The sequence below is a fragment of the Candoia aspera genome, chromosome 3 (assembly GCF_035149785.1).
Source record: "Candoia aspera isolate rCanAsp1 chromosome 3, rCanAsp1.hap2, whole genome shotgun sequence".
Classification (NCBI taxonomy): Eukaryota; Metazoa; Chordata; class Lepidosauria; order Squamata; family Boidae; genus Candoia; species Candoia aspera.
Window position 1 is genome coordinate 45,091,971 of NC_086155.1, and position 24,418 is coordinate 45,116,388.

The window sequence follows — 24,418 nt, forward strand, 5'->3', positions numbered from 1 at the left end:
ACACAGATAAGCCATCTTCTTTCCAAGTGTCCTTATTATATTTTAAAATAACCCTGATCCCTGACTTTCACACCCAAGATAGCCACTAACATACCTGAACGCAACTGTAGGGAATAAAAGGGACTCTTAATTTTGAACACCCTGTTGGCTAGCTGTAACTGGGGTCTCTTAATTTTGAGTGGCCTCCTGGCTAGATGAGGGATTTTTAAAGACTCTCAAGACACAGCCACTGTCCTCTCCAATAAGATGAAGGGGGTGAGAGAGAGGAAGTTAGGAGTTTCTTTATTCTCTGAGAGTCCTGGCTGAGGGCCACCCGTAAGGGAAGCGTGAATTGTAAAACAGATGTCATATGATTGGCCTGAGGGGTCTAGAACCAAGATCCAAAAGTAGCATATACTGTACATCTTTGTAATAAAATTAAATAATAGCCTTGAAAGAACTGGATCCAGTAAGGTAAGGGACATTTATTTAGTTAAATGAAGGATTGTTTATTTCTGTTCAGTGCTGCCTTCTCAGTTCTGGGTAATGTTATATCTGTTCCAATCATCTGTCTTGCTATCTCTTTGTCATCTCAGACCCTTTTCAGGTTCTGTTGTTTGCAGTGATTTCAGCCTTATGTTACTTGTAGCAGTTGAACTATTCTCTCAAAAACTTTGCTATTTTTATTTAAATTGCTTTTTTCTAAAACTCCATACATTGTCACCCTGTTAAACCACTGACAAGTTTGCAACCATCATTTGTAGAATCAGCGTTTCACTTTCATCAATAAATGTCTATCTCTAACATACCTGCCCAACAGGCTCAGAGTTTCTGCAAGCATTTAACCAAATGAAGAGAAGGGTGTCAGCAGACTAAGTTAATTCCTACACTCAGAATTCCTATAAATTCTGAATCAAAATCTGAATTGTTTTGGACTATGTGACATGCTTTATTTATCAAAATGAAGATGCACTATCTCCTTCTGTGCCAGCCTGGATATAAATGACAAGGACCCAGAATCACTGGAACACATTCATTCAGCAAGATCTGAAGGCAGCAACAGAAGCCCAAGGATGTTTATGGCAGAAAAAGAACTCGAGACAGAGTGCTAGATCCATAGTCATAGCCCTGTCCGGATGTCTGTCTATCTACCTACCTTTTTAAAGGCTTTTAGAGTTGAGTCCTCACCATGAATGTCATACGCTCTACTTTAAGCACACCATTTTCTCAGCTTCATTCTCCCCATAAATCTTAGTTCAGCTGGTATCTACTATACGGATATTATTTCTAGCCTATTTCACCATGGTTGCCATACAGATTATTAAAACATAGCACATTTTATGTTTACTGCAAGATTTATTTTTTCTAGCATTGTTGTGAGTAACTTGTGTTCCAGGGTTTATGGTTCTGTATCTTTTTAAGTATATCTTTATACTGATTGTGCAATGATTTTTGGTACTTGGTACTTCCATGTACCAAGAAAGAAATTAGTATCATGATACACTACTGATTTCTTCTTTGCTTTCTTGCCAGCCAGCAATTCTGGGTTAAAGGATCAAAGATCTCATCTCATTTTAGTTCTAAGAAAAGAAGTAGCAGAGAGAGCTCGTATTACCATGATTTCATCCCCTGAATTCAGAACTCTGTGAACTCTGCGAACAAAGGTTTCATTCAGGGGAACCACAGCCGTCTTCACAAATAATAGAGCTGAGGCAATATACAATTCGCTAAAAAACCAATGTTTTATTTTTATGTCTATACAACATTGCTATTCTTGAGTCATCACTCAAAACTGAACTTACACTACTTGGAATTAACTAATGTGTTCTGATCTGTGTAGGTGGAAGCAAAGCCATGCCTAAGCTTAGCTTTTTTTAGTACAGAGTTTACCAATTATCCTTTTTAATAGATGAGAAGTTGAGGCACAAACTCAAGAACTGATGGATACTAATTCCAAATACTGTGTTTGTGACTCTCATATATGTGTCCTTAACATACAGCTATTTGAGAACCAGAAGTAATCAGCAAATGCACTAATAAAAATCATATATAGGTAAGATCTGTATACAAAATCATATTTGAACTTAATTCTAACCTAGAACTCCCTAAATTCCATTGCTTTGGAAAGAAACAGAATGTTGCTATTTTCAAGCTATAGTGCTAGATAATATAAAGGATACTCTTGGAAACGCTGTGAAATTCTCTGGTGTCCTTAGTCCAATATCACGGTGTGCTAGGCCTGGGTATTTTTGTTCTTCAAAATGTCTCCCAAGGATTGTCTTTTGCCTTCATCATTGTTTTCTTTTCTGAAAATACTCCTCTAATTTAATTCACTTGCTCTGGTTCCTGCATGGTTTGTGAACAGTGCCTCTCAACAGTCCAAATGTTTCAGCCTTCTGGAGCCGTTTTTCATCCCTGGACAGTTGTCGACTCTGACAGGTTCTTAGTAACCCAATCTTTAAAAGGACATGAAGAGGCAGAACCTTGAAACCTAATACAGCTAGAAGCCAGTTGGCATGGAAGAAGGAGCCACAGTTGCACCCCAATCCTGACCAATGAAAAAATGCCTTGTCAGAAATGACAATCATTGTCAGTCCTTCTCAAGCAACAACTTCTTGTCTGAAGCTCAGACAGCTCATCTGAGGCATCCCAGGATTTTCAAGGATGAGAAGTACCCAGTCATTGAAAACCTATGGGACAAGTTTCTATTTCAACACATGAACATACAGCAACCACCTTGGGCTATCATGTTATACCTTTAAGGAATTAGGACACAGGCTATGGTTCCACTGAGTTTCAGTTTCAGGAATGAGGGCAAAGGTTATAGAACAGAAAACCAGGACTCTGTCAGTTTCTCAGAAACTCAGTTCTATGAAGTCTTCAAGATGAATATGGAGCAAAGCCTTAGAAGGATAATACCAGTTTTGTTTCCTAGCATTTTCAGTATCAAGTAAGTACTATTAAAAGGACATCTGTTTCAAGTCAGTATCCTCTATAGTGTAAGTTTAAATCAAGATGAAAGATCAGAGATGTATTCTAGCAAAAGAACATGATAATACATTATATTACTGAATGCAATTTAGCAATGTAAGTCATAAGCCCATAGAAGTCTGCTGAAAAATTCATTTTTACAAGTACTTTGCAAAGGGCTTGGCATCAGCCCTTTTTAGGCCACAAAAGAGAGCAGACAGAATGAAGAGCCTTGCTGGAAGCACAGCAGATTTTGGCTCCTCTTTCCCAGCCAGTTCTGATAAAAAAATTGTAACAAAGAACTAGTATCTCCTTGCTTTTTGTTTTTGTTTTTCTTCTTCTCTTCCAATTCCTTTTCTTTTGCGTTATGTCTTTTAGACTGTAAGTCTAAATGACAGGGACCATCATTGCTGATCTTTAAAAAAATCCATTAGGAGTCTTTTTCAGCTATAAAAAGGTCAAGTCTCCTTCAACTCCTGGTGACTCCATGGAAATATCCATGCAGTTTTCTCTACTTATGGAAATCGTTTGCCACTGCCTTCTTGCAGGACATCCCTTGACTTCTCATTCTAGCTTATGTTCCTTATATTCCTAGAGGCCTCTCATCCTGGTACTTACCAGACTCAGCCCTGCTTAATTTTCAAGCCAAGCCAAGGTCAGCCCGATGGGGCACCTGCAGACCCTTTTGTACCCATAGAACACTGTACAAAATGTGTATAAAACACATTTCAGATTTTTATTTCCAGAACTGTTTATTATGGAAGTCCAAACAAAAACCCAGGAACCAAAGATGACTAATCTTCAAGATTATTGTTGTGGGGAAAATAGGAGGAGGAAGGAGTATTAGGTATGTTCGCTGCCTTGAATTATTTATAATAAAAAAAAATAAAGGCTGGATAAAAAAATAAATTAGGTAACCCACTAATACGTAGTCTTTTTATTATTATCTTTTTACAAAGGAAAAGGAAAAGGAAACACATACAAAAAGGGGGAGAAGAAGCAAAAAAAAAGAGTTCGAAGTGGATAAACAGGGAGTTTACAAGTATCGTAGAATTAGGTTAAAATGTTCAGTATATCATTGATTAGAATTACAGTAATTTCTATCCAAGCAATGAAAGATTTTATGTTAAGAGAAACCCAAATTTCAGATGTAGTGGAAGCCCATATATAGGAACACAGATACCAGTTTGGATGGGGGAACAGATAAATAAGCTTATGATTGCATTAACTTTATATGAGTTTACACAGAGTGGGATTAAGTAATGTCAATATATGAGGCAAATCATTCACAGGATAGAAGATTCATCAGTACACAAATATAATTCATTTGCCCTTTCTATCTTATTTTTCCTTCAGAGGACTTCATAAATAGACTTGGTTGGCATAAACCTGTTCATGCTTTCCCTGCTGTCCAAAATAAAACGCCATATTTTCCCCCTAGAGGCAATGTGATTGTATTTCATAGCTGGATGTTGAGACACACATGGGTAGCCATCACCATATTGTATATTTTCATGAAACATTCTTGAGAGAAGCTGGAGATGTAAAATCAGTCCAGTTTTCCTACTTCATAAGGTAATTTTGATGGTGCTCACACTGGTGCGCTGTTTTAAATATGGCCCACTACCATAAAGCAATGGAGGCTTCAAACTGTTCTGAAGCTGATTTGAAACAGCTGTGTCAATAGTAAATCTAATATCTGAAGAATTTTTAAAACACGCTTTGAAGAAAGGAAGAATGAGACACAGCTGCTGCCGCCGCCATTTTTGTTAGAACCACATTGCACCACCAACAGAACCAAGGTTAAACCAAGCTGCACAAGAAAATAAATTAAAACATTTTAGGTCTAAATTAGATAAATGCAACTAAATGTTTTGTGCATTAACACTGCTATTTAAACAATTTAAATAGCAGCCCAGGAGGAATCAACAGAAGAGCCACATTGCATAAGGGTGAAATATCCTCCTATCCTTGGAAGGAATGATACCACTGGGATCAATCATTAAACTTAACAGGCATCATGATCCTAATCCAGTTTAAAAACAGATATACCAATTGCATTACTGGCACGTTTCATCTTAATGAGTCTTCTAAACAAAGAACTAATCAGGAATATACTGTAGGCATGATGTTACTAGTAAGCATTCAGGAGAGTTTTTGATGGCAAATGCATTAAATTAGAACTAGTATCATTTTTCAATATTAAATCACATGATTCATAGTTTTGCTATACATAGATAGATAACTGAAAATCCTGACTCAAAACTTACAATAAAAAAGGAATTTATATGTTCTCTGGCAATTACTTCACACATTACAAGTTCATATTTTTGAGAACCACTGTTTTAGAGTGTAAAGTTTTAATGAAATCCTAGACAGACAGACAGACAGACAGACAGATGCGCACACACAAATACGCACAGAGTACTGAAGGGATATCTGGAATTATTGAAGTGACAAGCTTCAAATTCTTCTCTATACTTTTGCTTCTTGACCACATAATGAAGTAAAGCTAGCTGCTTCCTCAGATTTAACATCCTCACTCTGAGTCTCCCATTAATCTAAAAATATTAATTCTCCCTGACTTCATCTATGCCAGCTGTTCCACCTAGTCATTTCTTCAGGAGTGACTTATAACTTTTTCATAACATTACCCAATCATCAATGAACTAATATGAAGCCTGTCCTCATTACTATTATTTTGGGACAATGAGCCTTGGATGATTCTAGAAGATGCTCTAACACACTAGTGAAGAGATGAGCCTAGATCGTCCTGATTTACTGTGTTACAACCTCCATTTATCCCAGCCCTATTTACCATGCTGACAGGGAATGTTGGGAGAGATAGCTACAACATGACATCATTCCTAAAGGACTGGAAGTAAAGAACCCCCTACCGTCTATATATAGCACAAAGCCAAATATCGTTATAGGCACCCAAGGAAATTACTAAGCTATCTACAGTAATCAGCATCCCTTACAACAACCAAAAAATAATCAGCATCTCTACTCTGGAACCCGAACCTCATCAGGATTTTGCCAAGATAAGACAACACACCTATACCTCAGAGCTCACCTCCTTGAAGAAAAAGAAAGAAAACAAATTATCCAAGCTTCTATAAGCATCCACTTACCACACTGGGAGAGCTCTACCGCTACTGCGATATATGCCATCATGCACAAGTGAAGCCCCTCTGGATTCTACATAGGACAAACAAGCCAGACATTGTGCAAAAGACTGAACGCAAACTTGACATCAGAACTCAACATGAGGACAAAGTAATAATAGAGCATTTTAACCTCCCAGGATGTTCCATTATGATCTGAAAATAGCAGTTTGGGAGAAAAAGAAACTTTACCAGTATAATTGAGTGTGAGATACCCGAGCTTCCTTACAGCAATATATTTCATTTCAGGCATTTTAGAAGTTCTGAACAAACAGAATGGAAAGGCTAATGTAGAAGAGTAGGATTCCTCAGATGTGTAGTAAAATGTTTAACAGAAGACAGAACGTTCAAGCTTGTATCCTCACAATGAATATGCAATACACTTTTCATTTTTCATATACCGATGCATAAAATATAAACTAGGCTTGTCTTTATTTTTTTGCAAATGTTCCTCAGAATCTTCGACCTAAAATTCATTGTCCTTCACCGCTCATTTAAATTAAAGATACACTAAAATAAATTTAAGCAATTTCAGAGTTTCATTGATGGTTTTGTGGAAGGTGTGGAGACAGAGCTGGGAAAAGTTCACCAACTTTGTGGGAAGCTATAAAGATGATATAAGTATTCCCCATACTTGGAGGAGGGCCACAGAATCATGCTTTACCAGCAAAAGTTCCCAGTTCAGTCCTTAAAATCTCCAAATAGGGCTGGGAAAGACCTGTCTGAAATGTGTAAGCACTAAGATCAATCATGATACGCAGTCCTGAGCTACAGTAGACAGGTCAATAGTCTAGCATTCCAAACTTGATGGCTTCCATTTCTCATCATTTGTTCACAATGCTGGATGGAATTCAAAGCATCCAATGCATCTGTGCAGCACAGCATTTAAGAAGGCTGTGGTACTTATTTATTTATTTATTTATTTATATTAAGAAACATAGAAACTTACATTGGCTAGGGCTGAGAAGGGGGGAACTAATTATAAACTTGTTTGTTTTAAATGATATTTTGGTTGAACTCCAGTTGAAAGTAGTCCTTCTACTTTAATAGACACCCATCAAACAGGAATTAAAGCAAGTACTGGGAATAATATTAAATGATCAAAGAACTGCAAGTAAAGTTATTGTGGAAACCAAAATGTCTGCGGTCTGAATCCAAATTCAGGGGAGAAAAAGCCAGACATAGTAGTTTGATATAGCATTTTGTGTAATTTAGTTGTGGAATGTTATAATAGCGCTGACTACAAAAATTATAAAAGGCAACCAGCAACATCAATGAATTACACACATGACAGCTGGGAATTGAACCTCCATATAGTAAACTGTTAATTTTAAAATGCTATAGACAAACAACCAGGATGGCTATTGCAAACTTTTGTTCCTTCTGTTAAGTTTCCCATGGATCTATAGATAGCTCCTGTCTTAGACAGAATGCTGAGGTATACAGATCTTTAATCTAACACGAGATGACCTTCATTTTTATGGTTACTATTTACATATTTAGTCCTTAAAACTCTGATCAATGGATTCAAGAGCTTTCTGGGATAATATAGCTGAGTACAAAATCCAGATGCCTTGCATTATATAAGACCCTGGACCATCTTTGCATGATGAGAATCCTTTGAGCTGTCTTTGAACAGAAACAAAAGAAAGTAAAAAAAAAAAAGAGGAAGAAATCTAGAACATGAAACCATAGCTCCCCTGCGGCAATGAGACAAATACTGTAAATAGATCAGGACAGCTGCTCTGCCTCCTCCACCACATGAGAGCACAGCCAGCATGCTTCATCACAGGTGCAAACCATCCTACATTCTCCATGTACCCAAACATCACTCTTCCCACACTCTTGGTGGGCTGAAAATCACAGCACAGTTAATCTACTCCCATCTCAGCTATTCTTCTATCTCTATAACTGTACGTTATGGAACAAATGCTGCTGGTAGAACTGACTGTGCTTTGGAAATGACATGGGAACTAATATACATGATGATGATGATGATAATAAAAACAACAACAATGAAAATGATATTAACAATAGCAAACTTCTACCACTCTTGATACTATAAGCCTCTTATGCTGCATTTCAGGAGAATTTTGATAATTTTGAATCAGTACTGATGAGCTACTTCTTTGTTCCACTTTTCAACCCTCTGCTTTACTGCTGTCTCTCTCCCATTGCATCCCCCGCCCCCAATCATCCACATTTCAAAGCTATTTGTATTTCTAAGATTTCCTCCTGGAGTACAGAATGGATGTCCAGAAAAAATGCTTACCTGGGCATGAACCATCTCGTGGAATCATGTAGAGTGCACAATCCCAGCTGATGACCTTCTGCCCCTCTCTCCGGTAGCATTACAGATCAGTGCAGCCTGGGGCCACAGCATGCCGCAGTCCGTCTTGGGTAGGTGGAGGGTGGGAAGGGAAAGTACTGCTCCAGCCATACAGGCTCTTCTAAATCCACAGGGCGGGTGCTCTCATTCAGCATTAATCCAACACTGCCTATATACTGTCCTGCCTGACTGACAGTCAGTGAAGGTTAAGGTCTGAGAGTGAACTCCAATTATTTCCATCCCTTCCGCCTCCCCCTATGACTGTCCAGTGAGATGGATCATTCTATCTTGGTAATTCCCTCTTGTTACTCTCTTCCAAGAAAGTCTGGCAGGTCATCAAAGGAGAGATTAGTGAGATAATGAAAATGCCCCTCTTTGGCGCACTCCTAATTCCATCGCTGAGATTTGAATACTGCCATCCTTCCCGGATGAGGCAGATGCTTCAATCATCCAGTACTGGTTTGATCTCTGTATGGGGAAATCTTTGTTCCTCACAACTGTGCAAATTCTTCTCACAGGCTGCAGCAGCATCTGCTGGCATCAGCCAGAAATGCTGCACAACCTTCTCTCACTGAAAATCTATTGATGCTAAAACCCATCTCCTCCTCATATACATTCAACACACACATATGAACGCTACCATATATGAGGCAAGAAACCTGGCAAGCATCAGTCAAGGCTGTGGGTCTTATTCTCATAATATATGACCTGTGTGTCAATAATAGATTTTTAAAATTATTACTGCAGAAAGGCTGCTTTAACAGCTATTCTAGTGAAAAGACATAACAAACATTTTCTAATTTAAAAACCCAGTCGTAATATGCACACATAAATTTATTATTTATGTTATTCAATTTATATGGGTGCCCACCTCACCAAAGCAACCCTGCGTGGGGAACAAAGTTTAAAAACAACAATATAAATAACAATAGCAAAACAAACCACACACTATCAGAACAAAACAATGACAAAGGAATGGAAGGGTAATACCTCCAGAACAAAACAAACCACATAAGTTCCACCACCCTCCTGACCCCCATTTGACCCTCTGGACAAACAGCCAGGTCCTAAGTGCTTTCTGAACTGAGCTAGTAGGGTTGGGGCCTCTGTGATCTCAGGAGACACGGGGATCCAAAGGGCAGATGCCATGACGGAAAAGGCACGCTTCCTGAATCCCCTGAGATGGCATCCTCTGAATTGACAGCATCTGGAGCGTGACCTTCTTGCTGGATTTAATGGGGTGGATAGAGGCAATTGGAGAGAGGCAGTCTCTCACATATCCTGGCTCCATGCCATGCAGGGCTTGATAAGTGACAACCAGCACCTTTTTTTAAATAAAAATTTTATTAAGTTTCAAGCAAAGATAAAAGCTACAGAAAAACAAAAAACTACAAAGAAAAAAAAGAAAAAACTAAAAAAGTGTAGAAACACAAGAGAAAATTTTTCAAAATTACAAGAAGAGGTGACTTCCAACTTTTAACAGCAATAATATACAACAATTTTCCATAATCAATCCTTTACTCTATGTTGTTGTTGTTTATTCGTTTAGTCGCTTCCGACTCTTCGTGACTTCATGGACCAGCCCACGCCAGAGCTTCCTGTCGGTCGTCAACACCCCCAGCTCCCCCAGGGACGAGTCCGTCACCTCTAGAATATCATCCATCCACCTTGCCCTCGGTCGGCCCCTCTTCCTTTTGCCTTCCACTCTCCCTAGCATCAGCATCTTCTCCAGGGTGTCCTGTCTTCTCATTATGTGGCCAAAGTATTTCAGTTTGGCCTTTAATATCATTCCCTCAAGTGAGCAGTCTGGCTTTATTTCCTGGAGGATGGACTGGTTGGATCTTCTTGCAGTCCAAGGCACTCTCAGAATTTTCCTCCAACACCACAGTTCAAAAGCATCGATCTTCCTTCGCTCAGCCTTCCTTATGGTCCAGCTCTCGCAGCCATATGTTACTACAGGGAACACCATTGCTTTAGCTATGCGGGCCTTTGTTGTCAGTGTGATGTCTCCGCTCTTAACTATTTTATCGAGATTTGTCATTGCTCTTCTTCCAAGGATTAAGCGTCTTCTGATTTCCTGGCTGCAGTCAGCATCTGCAGTAATCTTTGCACCTAGGAATACAAAGTCTTTCACTGCTTCTACATTTTCTCCCTCTATTTGCCTTGTGAAATGAGTGCCACTGTTCGATAGTTTGAACATTCTTTAGTGTTTCCCTTTTTTGGTATGGGGATATAAGTTGATTTTTTCCAGTCTGATGGCCATTCTTGTGTTTTCCAAATTTGCTGGCATATAGCATGCATTACCTTGACAGCATCATCTTGCAAGATTTTGAACAGTTCAGCTGGGATGCCGTCGTCTCCTGTTGCCTTGTTATTAGCAATGCTTCTTAAGGCCCACTCAACCTCACTCTTCAGGATGTCTGGCTCTAACTCACCGACCACACCGTCAAAGCTATCCCCGATATTGTTATCCTTCCTATACAGGTTTTCTGTATATTCTTGCCACCTTTTCTTGATCTCTTGTTCTTCTGTTAGGTCCTTGCTATCTTTGTTTTTGATCATACCCATTTTTGCCTGGAATTTACCTCCAATGTTTCTAATTTTCTGGAAGAGGTCTCTTGTCCTTCCTATTCTATTGTCTTCTTCCACTTCCGCGCATTGCTTGTTTAAAAATAATTCCTTATCTCTTCTGGCTAACCTCTGGAATTTTGCATTTAATTGGGCATATCTCCCCCTATCACTGTTGCCTTTTGCTTTCCTTCTTTCTTGGGCTACTTCTAGTGTCTCAGCAGACAGTCATTTTGCCTACTGGGGTGGGTTGCCATTACCTTCCCCAGGGATCGCATTAGTCTGACCTCTCTGTCATGACCTTCCCGTCTTGGGTGGCCCTTCCCGTCTTGGGTGGCCCTTCATGCTCATGGCATCATTGAGGTGCTCAAGCTCCAGCACCACGACAAGGTAATATGGGCGGTGGCAAAATTTGAAAAATAAATAAATAAATAAGAATAGCTATTGAAAGGTCCAAGAATGCAGTATTATACTGTTCTAATAGCCAAGCAGATATCATTGCACAACAAAAAAGTAGAACATGAATTCACCCTCCTGCTCAGGTTTGCCAGGAACCATTATTCAGAGTCATATTGCCATTAATACTGAATATAATATATAGTGATTATGACTAGCATCCATTGTTAGCTTTATTAATTTATCTTTTTAAAATCCATACAAATTGGCAGCCACCTCTAGATTTTATGATAAGAAATTGTAATGGTAAACTATCCGTTGTATCAAGGATGGATGGCTTCTAATATGTTTAGAATCCCCTGATCAGCTTTATTAGATGACCCTGGACTGGTATTGCAGAAGAGAAACAAGAGGTTTCTTCCTCTTCCCTTTCTCCTTCCCAGTGTTCCTTAAACTTTTTTCTCTCAGGACCCCTTCCCACTTTTAAAAATTATGGAGGACCCCAAAAGAGCTTTTGTTTGCATGGGTTATATTTATTGATCTTACCGTATTAAAAATTAAAATTGATGCATTCACCGTTTCTCACAATTGTTTGATGGGATTTTAATACTATATTATTTTTCAACATAGGCTGGCAAATAATTTTCTTTTTAATTTTTTTATCCTGCCTTTATTAATAATCATTCCTTATACAAAACATCAAATAATTTTATCATTTATTTGCCTTTTTCCAGTTCTACAATACCTTTGTTTTATTTCTAAGTATATGGTTAAGTGCTTTTATGTATATGATTGCTTTGTTCACCTAATCTGCAAGAAAACACTGCCATTACTTTTAACCCATTTTAATTGTTCAATTTTAGTTGTTTGCTTTATATGCTTATTGCCATGGCATATGGCCAAATGCAAATCAAATACTGATTCCCCATGGATTTGGATACTACAGATAAATAAATACTACATACTACAAGCAAATAAATCATAATTGATAGTATGACAGACAATGTTCCCCATCATGGACAGTTGAAACAAGGATAACAAGCATAACATAAATCACAGGATGGTAGTGCCTTTACTGCAGCTTTATTTATTAGGACCAACTAAAATGTTACAAAATAATGAGCAAATGTTTAACTTATTAATAAACATTTTGGATTTTTTAAAAAAAATTGATGAAGTTTACATCTACATCACCTCCTGGCTTGATTACTGCAACACACTCTACATGGAGCTGCCCTTGAAGACCACCCAGAAGCTTCAGCTGGTCCAGAATGCAGTGGCGCAGGCAGTGATGGGCATGCTTTAGTATGTCCATGTAACACCTGTGCTTAGCGAGCTGCACTAGTTGCCAGTTTGCATCTGGTTGCAGTTCAAGGTGCTGGTCACTACCTATAACGCCCTACAAAGCATATGGTCTGGTTACTTGAGGGACCACCTGTCTCCCATAGTATCTGCTTGGTTGGTTGGATGCGCCAGGGTTGGCGCACATCAGGTTCAATTGATTAAACAATGGGGCCCCAAAAGCATGCCTTCTCTGCAGCAGCACCTGCCTTCTGGAATAAGGTACCCCCCAAAATTTGAACAGCCTCCACCCTACTGGTAATTTGGAGGGTCCTAAAGACCTGGCTCTTCACCCAGGCCTTTGGCAAGGACGACTGATGCCCCTTTTCTCCATTGTTGTTCCCCTCCAGATTTGTTTTCATTGCCATCATTGTTCTTTTGTCTTGCGCTGTTTTGTGTTTTTGTACTGTTCTTTGTTTTCAAATGTTTTTAACAATTGTAAACCACCCAGAGTTTCTGAGAGTCGAGCGACATATACATTTAATAAATCATCATCATCATCATCATCTACTGTACAACTTAACACAGAAAAAATAACTTCTCTTCATCTCCTATACATGTTTTGAGATTTCTCCTCAAAACCCACTTTTTTATGAAAGTATTGTATTAACCATCACTATAGTTACATCGTTACATCTTCCTATTCCTAATGAATCAGTCCTACCTTTATAAACACTGGTCCGGTTTGCATGACATGACGACCCAGTGCTCATCCTCCCTCTCTTGATTCACTTGCCTTCATGCTGGGAGGTTGTGACTGGAGGGGAGAAGAAGAGTGTGTGGAAGAGCCAAATGGAATGAGAGGTCCAGGAAACCTCCCTAAGAGTTAGGGAGACAAAGGGGCACACAAGAGGATGGCCAGTGTAGGAGGAAAAGAAGAATAGGAAACAAGAACGACAGAAAGAGAAATGATCCAGCCCTGAGGTTGAGTGAAAGCAATGGCCGCCTGATTCCCAGATAATGGCAGAAGCATCAGTGAAAGTCCAGTTGCTGGTAAAGAAGCTGGCAGAAGTCAGGCTGGCAGCAGCTGGAACTACCGTGACATGGCGTAGAGAGCAGGAAGTTGGACAGAAAAGTAAAAAGCACAATGTTTGTTATCCTGCTTGAGACCTTTGATAAGAACCAGACAGAAAGCAGCAGTTATACTGTAAGTCTTAGTACTTTATTAGCTTGTCATAAATCATTCAACCACAGTAGCAATAAATGAGATAACTCTCCGAATGAAAGTTATAAATAGGCAAAGGCTCGCATTCACCAAAATACAGTACTCTTGCTTACAGTTTTTTGGCGGGGTCTGGCGAAGCTCTTGACTGATACCAGATGAAGGCAAAAAGGCTGAGTTAGCTAAGAGGCAGTCCGTGCCAGAGAAGTCCATAAAATCTACTCCAAAGTTAAAGCTAGAAGTCCGCCAAAAGAGGAAAGAACAAGAGAAGCAGAACATAAAGGAAGGTCGAGGTTACACTATAAGAATTCCAGCAAGTATTCTCCTTTGAAATGAGACACCTATCTATAGCGCATTTATGGCAGCAAAACCCTTCTCTGCTTTCTCATGCTGTTATGATGAAGGGGACTGGAATCTTGCTGCTTTTATAAAGTCAGGGCAGTATGCGTATGTTGCTTATTTTGATGACTGCTGCTTGACTTTTTAAGGCGAGAAATCTCAGCCTTGACTCATGGGATGGGCATGTTAGACTGGGTGCTTATTTTGGGGCATATGGCATGTGATCTGAACAACCATGAGTCCTTTGGCCATCAGTCCTAAAAATGGGATTTTATGCATAAAATGTTGAGTTGTTACGGTTGGATCATTTTTTGGTTACACTGCAGATCATTGGTTTCCTGGACCTCTGCAAGAATGAAGAACCTATTAGGATGTTCCACTCAGGTGCCTGATGGATCCCTTGAGTTTTAAAAGTGCTTGGGGAGTTTCCCAGCAAAATTCTCAACAATTTCTCACACATCTGGTTGATTCTGACAAAAGGAGACTAGAACAGTGAATGAGATTGCTCTGGTAGGGCCTCTCTCCAGTCCAAAGATTTGCCAGATTCTTTGCAGATAAAAGTCACTCATATTTATTTAGATCTTGATGCTAGCTGGGCAGAGCCAAGAGAAATGATGGAAGCTGCATTTTGTAATGTAATCTGGAATTCTTCTGAACCCTGTGGAGCCTGAGGGAATGGTAGGGTCCTCTGCAGTATGAGTTCTGCCACCTCTGCACTGGATTCCTGATCAAATGGGCTCCTTTCAGTGGCCAGGGGAGCATGCATGGCTGGATTCAGGAAGTAACAAATGTCTCTTTGAGAGAAGATGAGGTGCCATTAGCCTTGAACAAGGCACTTCTCTTGCAGAGGCCATTTCTAGATGCAACTGTATTAGACAACTTTCTCCCAGTCTCCAATTGAAGATTTTGGAAAAGATGGTAGATCATCAGCTACAGAGGATCCCAGATGAAGAGGATTATCTAGATCCCTTCCAATCAGGATTCAGGCTTGGACATGCAATTGTAACAGAACTAATCGATCTGGTGGATGAACTCTGTTGCCAGCTGGTAGAGGGAATTTAATTTTGAAATTTTCAGCAGCATTCAGTACCGCTGATTGTGATATCCTTGTTAACCACCTATGAAGAACAGGAGTAGAAGTACTGTTTTACAGTGATTCTATTCCTACCCAAATCCTTAGTTCCAGTTGGTAGCTATGATGGTGCAGCAGTCAAATTCTTGGCTGCTCTACAGGACTCGATGTTCTTCCTTGTATTATTTAATATCTATAAAAGAGCCACTGGGAGAGGTCATCTATTGATTTGGAGAAGGTATCATGAGCATCTTCAGCAAAGGATCGTTACCTTATCATGGTGCTGGAGCTTGAGCACCTCAATGATGCCATGAGCTAAACCATGAAGGGCCACCCAAGACGGGAAGGTCATGACAGAGAGGTCAGACTAAATGCGATCCCTGGGGAAGGTAATGGCAACCCACCCCAGTATTCTTGCTGTGAAAACTAAATGGATCAGTACAACCAGAGATATGTCAGTATACCATCGGAAGATGAGACCCCCAGGTCGGAAGATGGTCAAAATGCTACTGGGGAGGAACAGAGGATGAGTTCAACTAGCCCCAGACGTGATGACGCAGATAGCTCAAAGCCGAAAGGACGGCTAGCGGCCGACGGTGCTGGTGGTGAATGGCGAATCCGATGTTCTAAGGATCAACACACCATTGGAACCTGGAATGTCAGATCTATGAACCAGGGCAAATTGGATGTGGTTATTGGTGAGATGTCAAGATTAAAGATCAACATTTTGGGCGTCAGTGAACTGAAATGGACTGGAATGGGCCACTTCACATCAAATGACCACCAGATCTACTACTGTGGACAAGAGGACCACAGTAGAAATGGAGTAGCCTTCATGATTAATAGTAAAGTGGCTAAAGCAGTGCTTGGATACAATCCAAAAAACGATAGAATGATCTCAATTCGAATTCAGGGCAAGCCATCTAACATCACAGTGATCCAAATATACGCCCCAACCACAGATGCTGAAGAAGCTGAAGTAGAGCAGTTCTATGAGGATCTGCAGCACCTACTGGACAACACGCCTAAAAGAGATGTTATTTTCATCACAGGAGACTGGAATGCTAAGGTGGGCAGTCAAATGACACCTGGAATTACAGATAAGCATGGCCTGGGAGAACAAAACGAAGCAGGACATAGGCTGATAGAATTTTGCCAAGACAACTCACTCTGCATAACAAACACTCTCTTCCAACAACCTAGAAAAAGAAGAGATCAAGAAAAGGTGGCAAGAATATACAGAAGACCTGTATAGGAAGGATAACAATATCGGGGATAGCTTTGACGGTGTGGTCAGTGAGCTAAAGCCAGACATCCTGAAGAGTGAGGTTGAATGGGCCTTAAGAAGCATTGCTAATAACAAGGCAGCAGGAGATGACAGCATCCCAGCTGAACTGTTCAAAATCTTGCAAGATGATGCTGTCAGCGTAATGCATGCTATATGCCAGCAAATTTGGAAAACACAAGAATGGCCATCAGACTGGAAAAAATCAACTTATGTCCCTATACCAAAGAAGGGAAACACTAAAGAATGTTCAAACTATCGAACAGTGGCACTCATTTCACATGCCAGTAAGGTAATGCTCAAGATCCTGCAAGGTAGACTTCAGCAATTCATGGAGCGAGAATTGCCAGATGTACAAGCTGGGTTTAGAAAAGGCAGAGGAACTAGGGACCAAATTGCCAATATCCGCTGGATAATGGAAAAAGCCAGGGAGATTCAGAAAAACATCTATTTCTGTTTTATTGACTATTCTAAAGCCTTTGACTGTGTGGACCATAACAAATTGTGGCAAGTTCTTAGTGGTATGGGGATACCAAGTCATCTTGTCTGCCTCCTGAAGAATCTGTATAACGACCAAGTAGCAACAGTAAGAACAGACCACGGAACAACGGACTGGTTTAAGATTGGGAAAGGAGTACGGCAGGGCTGTATACTCTCACCCTACCTATTCAACTTGTACACAGAACACATCATGTGACATGCTGGGCTTGAGGAATCCAAGGCTGGAGTTAAAATCGCTGGAAGAAACATTAACAATCTCAGATATGCAGATGATACCACTTTGATGGCTGAAAGCGAAGAGGAACTGAGGAGCCTTATGATCAAGGTGAAAGAAGAAAGTGCAAAAGCTGGCTTGCAGCTAAACCTCAAAAAAACCAAGATTATGGCAACCAGCTTGATTGATAACTGGCAAATAGAGGGAGAAAATGTAGAAGCAGTGAAAGACTTTGTATTTCTAGGTGCAAAGATTACTGCAGATGCTGACTGCAGTCAGGAAATCAGAAGACGCTTAATCCTTGGGAGAAGAGCAATGACAAATCTCGATAAAATAGTTAAGAGCAGAGACATCACACTGACAACAAAGGCCCGCATAGTTAAAGCAATGGTGTTCCCTGTAGTAACATATGGCTGCGAGAGCTGGACCATAAGGAAGGCTGAGAGAAGGAAGATAGATGCTTTTGAACTGTGGTGTTGGAGGAAAATTCTGAGAGTGCCTTGGACTGCAAGAAGATCAAACCAGTCCATCCTCCAGGAAATAAAGCCAGACTGCTCACTTGAGGGAATGATATTAAAGGCAAAACTGAAATACTTTGGCCACATAATGAGAAGACAGGACACCCTGGAGAAGATGCTGATGCTAGGGAGAGTGGAGGGCAAAAGGAAGAGGGGCCAACCAAAGGCAAGATGGATGGATGATATTCTAGAGGTGACGGACTCATCCCTGGGGGAGCTGGGGGTGTTGACGACCAACAGGAAGCTCTGGTGTGGGCTGGTCCATGAAGTCACGAAGAGTCAGAAGCGACTAAACGAATAAACATCATCATGAGCATGCTGAGGATAATGATGCATCACCACTCACAATGAGCTGGAAATGCTGTAGAGGTTTTTAACTGATATGTGGACTAGATGGGCCACAAAAAGCTCAAATTAAATCCTAGCAAATAAGAGATTCTGTTTATTTAGAAACACTGTGGCTATAATTCAGTTACAATGATAGTTCTAAGTAGAGTCAAGCTGCCCCTGAAAGAGCATTTCTGTGATTTGGCAGTCCTTCTGTACCTCCAGCTCCTGCTAGAGCAGCAGGTAAAAGCTGTGGCCAGAGAAACCTCTGCCCAGCTCCAGCTGCTATGTCAGCTTGGGCTCTTTTTAGACCATGAAGCCCTGGCAATACTGTAGTGACTCACATTGTCATCACCTACTTTGACTACTGCAGCACTGTGCATGGGGCTGCTTTTGAAGATGACACGAAAGCTACAATTGACACAGAAAGCAGCAGTTAGGTTGCTGATGGGGATGTACTGCTTTTTAAACTATTCCTTGGTTTCTACACTATTCCCTATAAACTTCTGAGCCCAATACAAAGGGCTGGTTATTACATGTAAAATTCTATATGATGCATTGCTGAGATATCTGAGGGACCATCTTCTTCAAAACAATTCTTCCTGCCTGGTGAGGACATTGAAAGAGGGGTTGCTTATGGTTCAAACCCACATGAGGGACCCAAAAGCGGACGTGGTAGCACTGATCCTCTGGAATATTTTGCACCTGACCTTGTGCAAGGCTGTCAAAATCATTTCTTTTAGGCAGGCTTTTCAAGGGGCATGGTGACCTGAGCTGCTGTTTTGGGGGCTTGTTTCAGGTTCCTTTTGTTTTATATTAGGTTTTTATATATGCTTTCAGAGTCATGAGATTGGGGTGATATACAAGCATCTCTCAGAAATGGGATTTTACACATGCATATTTTTCATATTTTATGCATTTTTGAATACATTAAATGGCAAATGGAATTTTATGCATACGTAAAATGGTGACTTGGTTTCTATACACGTGCATTGTATGGTCAGATTTTGTCCACTGCAGCTGAGGACCATTAAATCAAACATTTACTGTGTCTAGGTGAGAAGATTATTTTTAAGTACAGTTTCCCTCAAGATAAGCTTGACTACTAACATATCCATTTTGCTTTTTTGGCAATAATATGGAAGCAGTTTACTACTGCTGCTTTTCCAAGATGTTTTTTCAACTTTCCAGACTAGTCTACAACTTTGGAATTTTCAGGTGGTTTTTCATCCAAATTGTAAACCAACTTTGATTCAGCTTAGCTTTTTCAACATCAGCCAAAATCAGTTAGGTGCTGCCACCTAGCTGGGCAAATACTATAATAATTTTTATTACTTAAACTGTGAGTGGTGATTTGAAATCTTACACTTGTCATGTAATTCAGATAAGATCTAAATACTGGATTGAATTACTTAGTTAACCCAATCATCTGGATGTCTTCCCATTACCTTCCCAGCATTATATTTCAGAAATTAAAGCACATAAATGACTTAGCATCAATTTTTGCTACCAGTAGAGGGAGATCTCTATTAACACAACTGGCAGTGAAGTCTGGTGTGGATTGGGATAAAAAAGTTTTCCAGACATGCAGCATCCAAATTAGGTTTGATAAGACAGGTGGTAAGTCTTTAATTATAAATATTAACAGCTATTCCAAGAACTTGCTGAGGAAGAGCCATTATAAAAGAAATCAATCTAGCTCTGCTACTGAAGGCATGATTCAATGAATGCCACATTCTTTTCACTCTTCCTATCATTAAATGTATAATATCCAGATGGGCTGAAAATAGAGGTACCCTCATACAACAAGAAATGGCAAACACCTGATGTCAGCACAGTGATACAGAATCACATCTCTAATTGCATAGATATGCACAAGCAGGGGGTCAAAAGACCTGGTCTAACAATCCAAGTAGATTCCTGTAGTGATCAGGAGGGCTCTATGCAGCTTCTTGTACATTAGACAAAGTGTTAGAAGTTTGTGCTTCAAGTATGGGAGAAAGAAAAGACTCTTTATAGCGAGGAGGAGACATATCCTTGTGCCAATGTATTTGTGTACAGATCTCCAAATACAGGATCCTGGGTCCATCAGGAGCCATTTCTGCTTGGAGATGGATCTACATATGTACATGCAGAATCTTTTCTCACGCACTCCCAAAATATGGTTCCTATCCCATGTGCTTAGAATCTCCAGGTATCCTTCAACTGAATCATGTCTCCTCCCCTAAAGGTCATAAGAAAGGAATACTGGCCACTTACCAATATACATGAATAAATTGGATCCTCAGGATAATCTGAAAGGCTTCAGATTATCATATATACGGTTTACATTGGTTAGTTATTTACAGGGCAGAATTTAAACTAGTTTATATTTGTGGGGGAGGAATCTAAAGACTATCATAGAGGGCAGGAAGATTAGAAAAGATGCACTGCATATTTTATGATAGCTAATGTTTCAAAATGAGAAGTGTTGTTAAAGTATCCACATCAACAGACATTTCTAACTTTTTCCAATTATCAAAATACACATAAAACCATAGAGCTGGAAGGGGACAGCCAGGCCACCAAATCCAACCTGCTGCTCAATGCAGGATTGTTAATATGATTATTTTATAAATAAGGTGACTAACATGGAACTAGACAATCAAGAACTCAATTTTCCTAAAGGCACCTAGTAACAGTTAACAAAAACCCACAAGCTAATTGTATGGAAATGTGTGGTATATCGCTCTAGAAACATTCCAATAACATTTCACATGCACACAGAAACATTCTTCAGTTCATTTATTATTTGCGTAGTAAGCCTGTTTGTATTTATTTGTAATTATACAGCTTTACCAGATCAAAGCCCCAAGCACAGCAGCACTTATGCCTAGTGAATGCTTTCAGAGATACATATGTGGCTTATGACATATTGTACTAGAGATCTTTCCAAACTTTCCAAAGTTATCAAATAGATAAATTCCAGGAAATCAAAACATGGTCCAACAAAGCAAGATGATTCCTTGTGTTGGGTGGATGTGTCTACAGTTTGAGTTGCCCATCTTATATGGCAGGGTAATCTCTCTGTACTTTTCCCACTCTAGCTTTTAGCATATTTGTTCCCCTGGCTCCCCCCAGGCCCTGCACCTGCTGCAAAGCAACCAGGCAAGTTTATTAGATGGGTTCCTTGCATACAAAGGGGATGGTATTAGACTGGATCCCCACACACCAATCCTATAAATTCTAGTTAACCAAAGCAAAGAATAAGGACCCCAACCTTACCTAATATCTACCTTCAAAAACATTTAGGAGGGTTTTAGGAGGGTTCTGAGAATGTTCTTCTTCTTGACCTGTCAGCAGCCTTTGATACAGTCAACCGTGGTATCCTTCTGGACCAGCTTTGGGAGATGGGGTTGGGTGGCACTGTGTTGTGCTGGTTCTCCTCTTTCCTCTGGGGTCGGTTCCAGTCGGTGTTGATAGCAGGGAGAGATCCAGCCCACGGCCCCTACTTTGTGGGGTGCCGCAGGGCTCGGTCCTCTCTCCCCTTATTTAACATCTACATGAGGCTGCTAGGTGAGGTCACTGCCCCAGACAGACCTGGTGCGCAATCTGGGGCTTCTTTTGGACTCACAACTCCTGCTGGAAGAGCAGGTGGCAGCTGTGGTTAAGAGGGCCTTTGTGCACCTTTGGCTGCGCCCATTCCTGGGCCAGGAGAATCTGCTCACAGTCATTCATGCCCTCGTGACCTCCTGTCTGGATTACTGCAACGCGCTCATCGTGGGGCTGCCCTTGAAGAGCATTCGAAAGCTTCAACTGATGCAGAATGCAGCTGCATGGGTAATAAATTATGTCAGATATTTGACACATGTAAAACCACTACTTTGTGAGCTGCATTGGTTGCCAGTGTGTTTCTGGGTGCAATTCAAGGTGCTGGTTGTCACCTTTAAAGCTCTTCATGGCTTGGGACCGGGCTACCTGAGGGAACATCTTCTCCCAGTTGTTTCTACCTGTTCAATTTGGTCCGGCAGGAGGGACATGTTCCGGAGGTCCCGTCAGCCAAGGAATGTCAGCTGGTGGGGACCAGGAGGCATGCCTTTTCTGCCATAGCCCCTGCCTGGCCTTTTGTAAGGAACATTCTCCCTCCAGAGATTAGGATGGCCCCAACCCTGCTGGCCTTTCCTAAGGTCTTGAAGACCTGGTTATGTGCCCAGGCCTGGGATCCTGAGTGTGTTAAGGACCCCATTTCTTGGTTATATAAACATCTACAGTTATGATTTTTCTCAGTTGCTATACATATTTATTTTTTATATTGTGTTTGTATTTGGTTTTAATCGACTTTATGATTGTTCACTGCCCAGAGTCACTTGTTTGAGATGAGCAGCCATAGAAATGGAATAAATAAATAAATGTTACTAACAAGGCAGCTCAGTACTCTCACAAAATAACAAACAGCTGGGTTCATTGAGTGGAGCTGGTACAATGAAAGTGGTTTATCTTCACATACAGCTGGAGCTAAAAAAAACAGTTTTATTCACAAAGGTACGGCAGAATTAAATAATTTTCCTAGATCACTTCCTGGATTGTAATAACCTTGCATCTCTGTCATGGAGCTTTTTAATTAACAAGCATATCAAACTGTTTCAATCTGCAATAGTAAAAGTGTACATCACACAAAGTTCTCTATTTTTGTGTGAAAGCTTTTGTATTCTTTCCAGCAGAGCTAAAAAATGACCTCTCCTAGAAACAATGCCTCTAACAGGCCATTTGTCCTGAAGGCTTAAGCTTAAGTGCCAGCAGGAAGACAAAGCCAGTTCTGTGAAGTACATGTAAAAAATTCTTCTCAAGGGAAGAGAAAAAGTAGAATCATATATCTTGACTACTCCAGCCTCTTCTCAGTTGTCTAGAGCAGCCAAGGTCATTGCACACCACACTGAGAATGAGTAGTGTTCAAATGTCGCCCATAAATGCTAGGAGCAAAGTGGCAGTAGAGGTACTACTCAAACATTTACTTACAGCATTTACAGACTATCTCAGCCCATTCTTACTGCTCTATGGTGTATGCATATATAGTTTCTCCATGCTTGCAAACACATCTGGCTATACAACTATGCAACTGCTTGGAGACAGTTTTGAGGTAACACAGAATGCATATGTGAATGCAAAATTACATAATAATGTATTAATATACAGTATGTATGCATTTTAAACATGATTAAGCACCCTACTGCTTAATATAAGCATACATTAATATATATGTTAATATAATGTTAAAAGTGTCCAATGATATCCTTCATTTGTCCAGTTTGCACCCAAGCATATGCTCATCCATATACAAAAAAAAAAAAAAAGGAATTAGTTCCAAATAAAGAGGGTTGGATAGCATCACATTTCAAAAGAATGTTTTTCCCCAGGGAATGGAAAAGTATGACATAGAATCATTTCATATTTCAGTTTTAGATTATTAGAATAAAGATCATTCTTCCACTGTTTTTCAGTAACAAAACTACTAACTTGATTTTGTCTTTAGCTGATCTAATTATTTGTTGGTAGTCACTGAGGTTTCAAAATTTTCGGCTTCTGGTGGGAATGGTGGCTTGAACAGCGTCTCTTTGTGATTTAGCTTCACAAGTAGACCAGGCAGCATGGTGTTTTAGGGCTCGGGCAGGATCCCCTGGAGCCCAAAAGTGTTCCCTGGATAAAGGAGAACCCCAGGAATTACCCCGTGTCCTCCTGACAGTTGGTCATAGCCAGAAGATCGTAAACGGTGTTTATGGATTGTGCGTTGAATGATCAGCTGGGAGGTGGAGTGTCATCCTTTCCCAAGCCATGCTGCAGCCACTTAAACTGACCATCCCATTTCTTGATACACCAATTTACTTGCCTTTTCTTTGCTTAAAAGAGGCTTTTTCCAATGCAGAGATGAGATTTCTCTTGGCAACTTTTACATTACTTTTGAAACTTAACTGTTAAGCACTCAAACTTAGTTTTGTACTTTATGTTCTGGGCAAAAAGAACCAAAAGCTGAACTGTGGATTTATTTTATAGAAGCAAAGGACTATATATTTTTTTGGATTTAATTGGCGGTATTTTTGTTGTTTCCTTTTGGGATTTAATGAATATGTCCTGTTGGAATCGGAACTTTCATGGCTATTGTGAGAAAGTGAGTGTTGTTGCTTTTTTCTTAATGAGTTAATTAATACATACTTCCTGTAAACACCTCTAGTGGCAAGACTTTCACTTTTGAACGATCTCAGTCTCTAGTATTTTT

General features: G+C 40.1%; 1 protein-coding gene across 3 annotated transcripts in view; it reads right to left on the minus strand.

The window, feature by feature from the left end:
• TMCC2 (transmembrane and coiled-coil domain family 2) overlaps nucleotides 1-24,418 on the minus strand; it is a 105,222-nt gene that overhangs the window by 34,471 nt on the left and 46,333 nt on the right. The window contains exon 1 of one of the 3 annotated variants that reach the window (XM_063297517.1): nucleotides 8,389-8,726. The exons of 1 other annotated variant lie outside the window; for it this stretch is intronic. In XM_063297517.1, coding sequence (XP_063153587.1) covers nucleotides 8,389-8,403 — 15 coding nt within the window. In that variant the 5' untranslated portion in view covers nucleotides 8,404-8,726. Of the gene's footprint in view, nucleotides 1-2,159; nucleotides 2,400-8,388; nucleotides 8,727-24,418 lie in introns of those variants that run through there. One more of the 3 variants, XM_063297515.1, reaches the window with a different exon arrangement.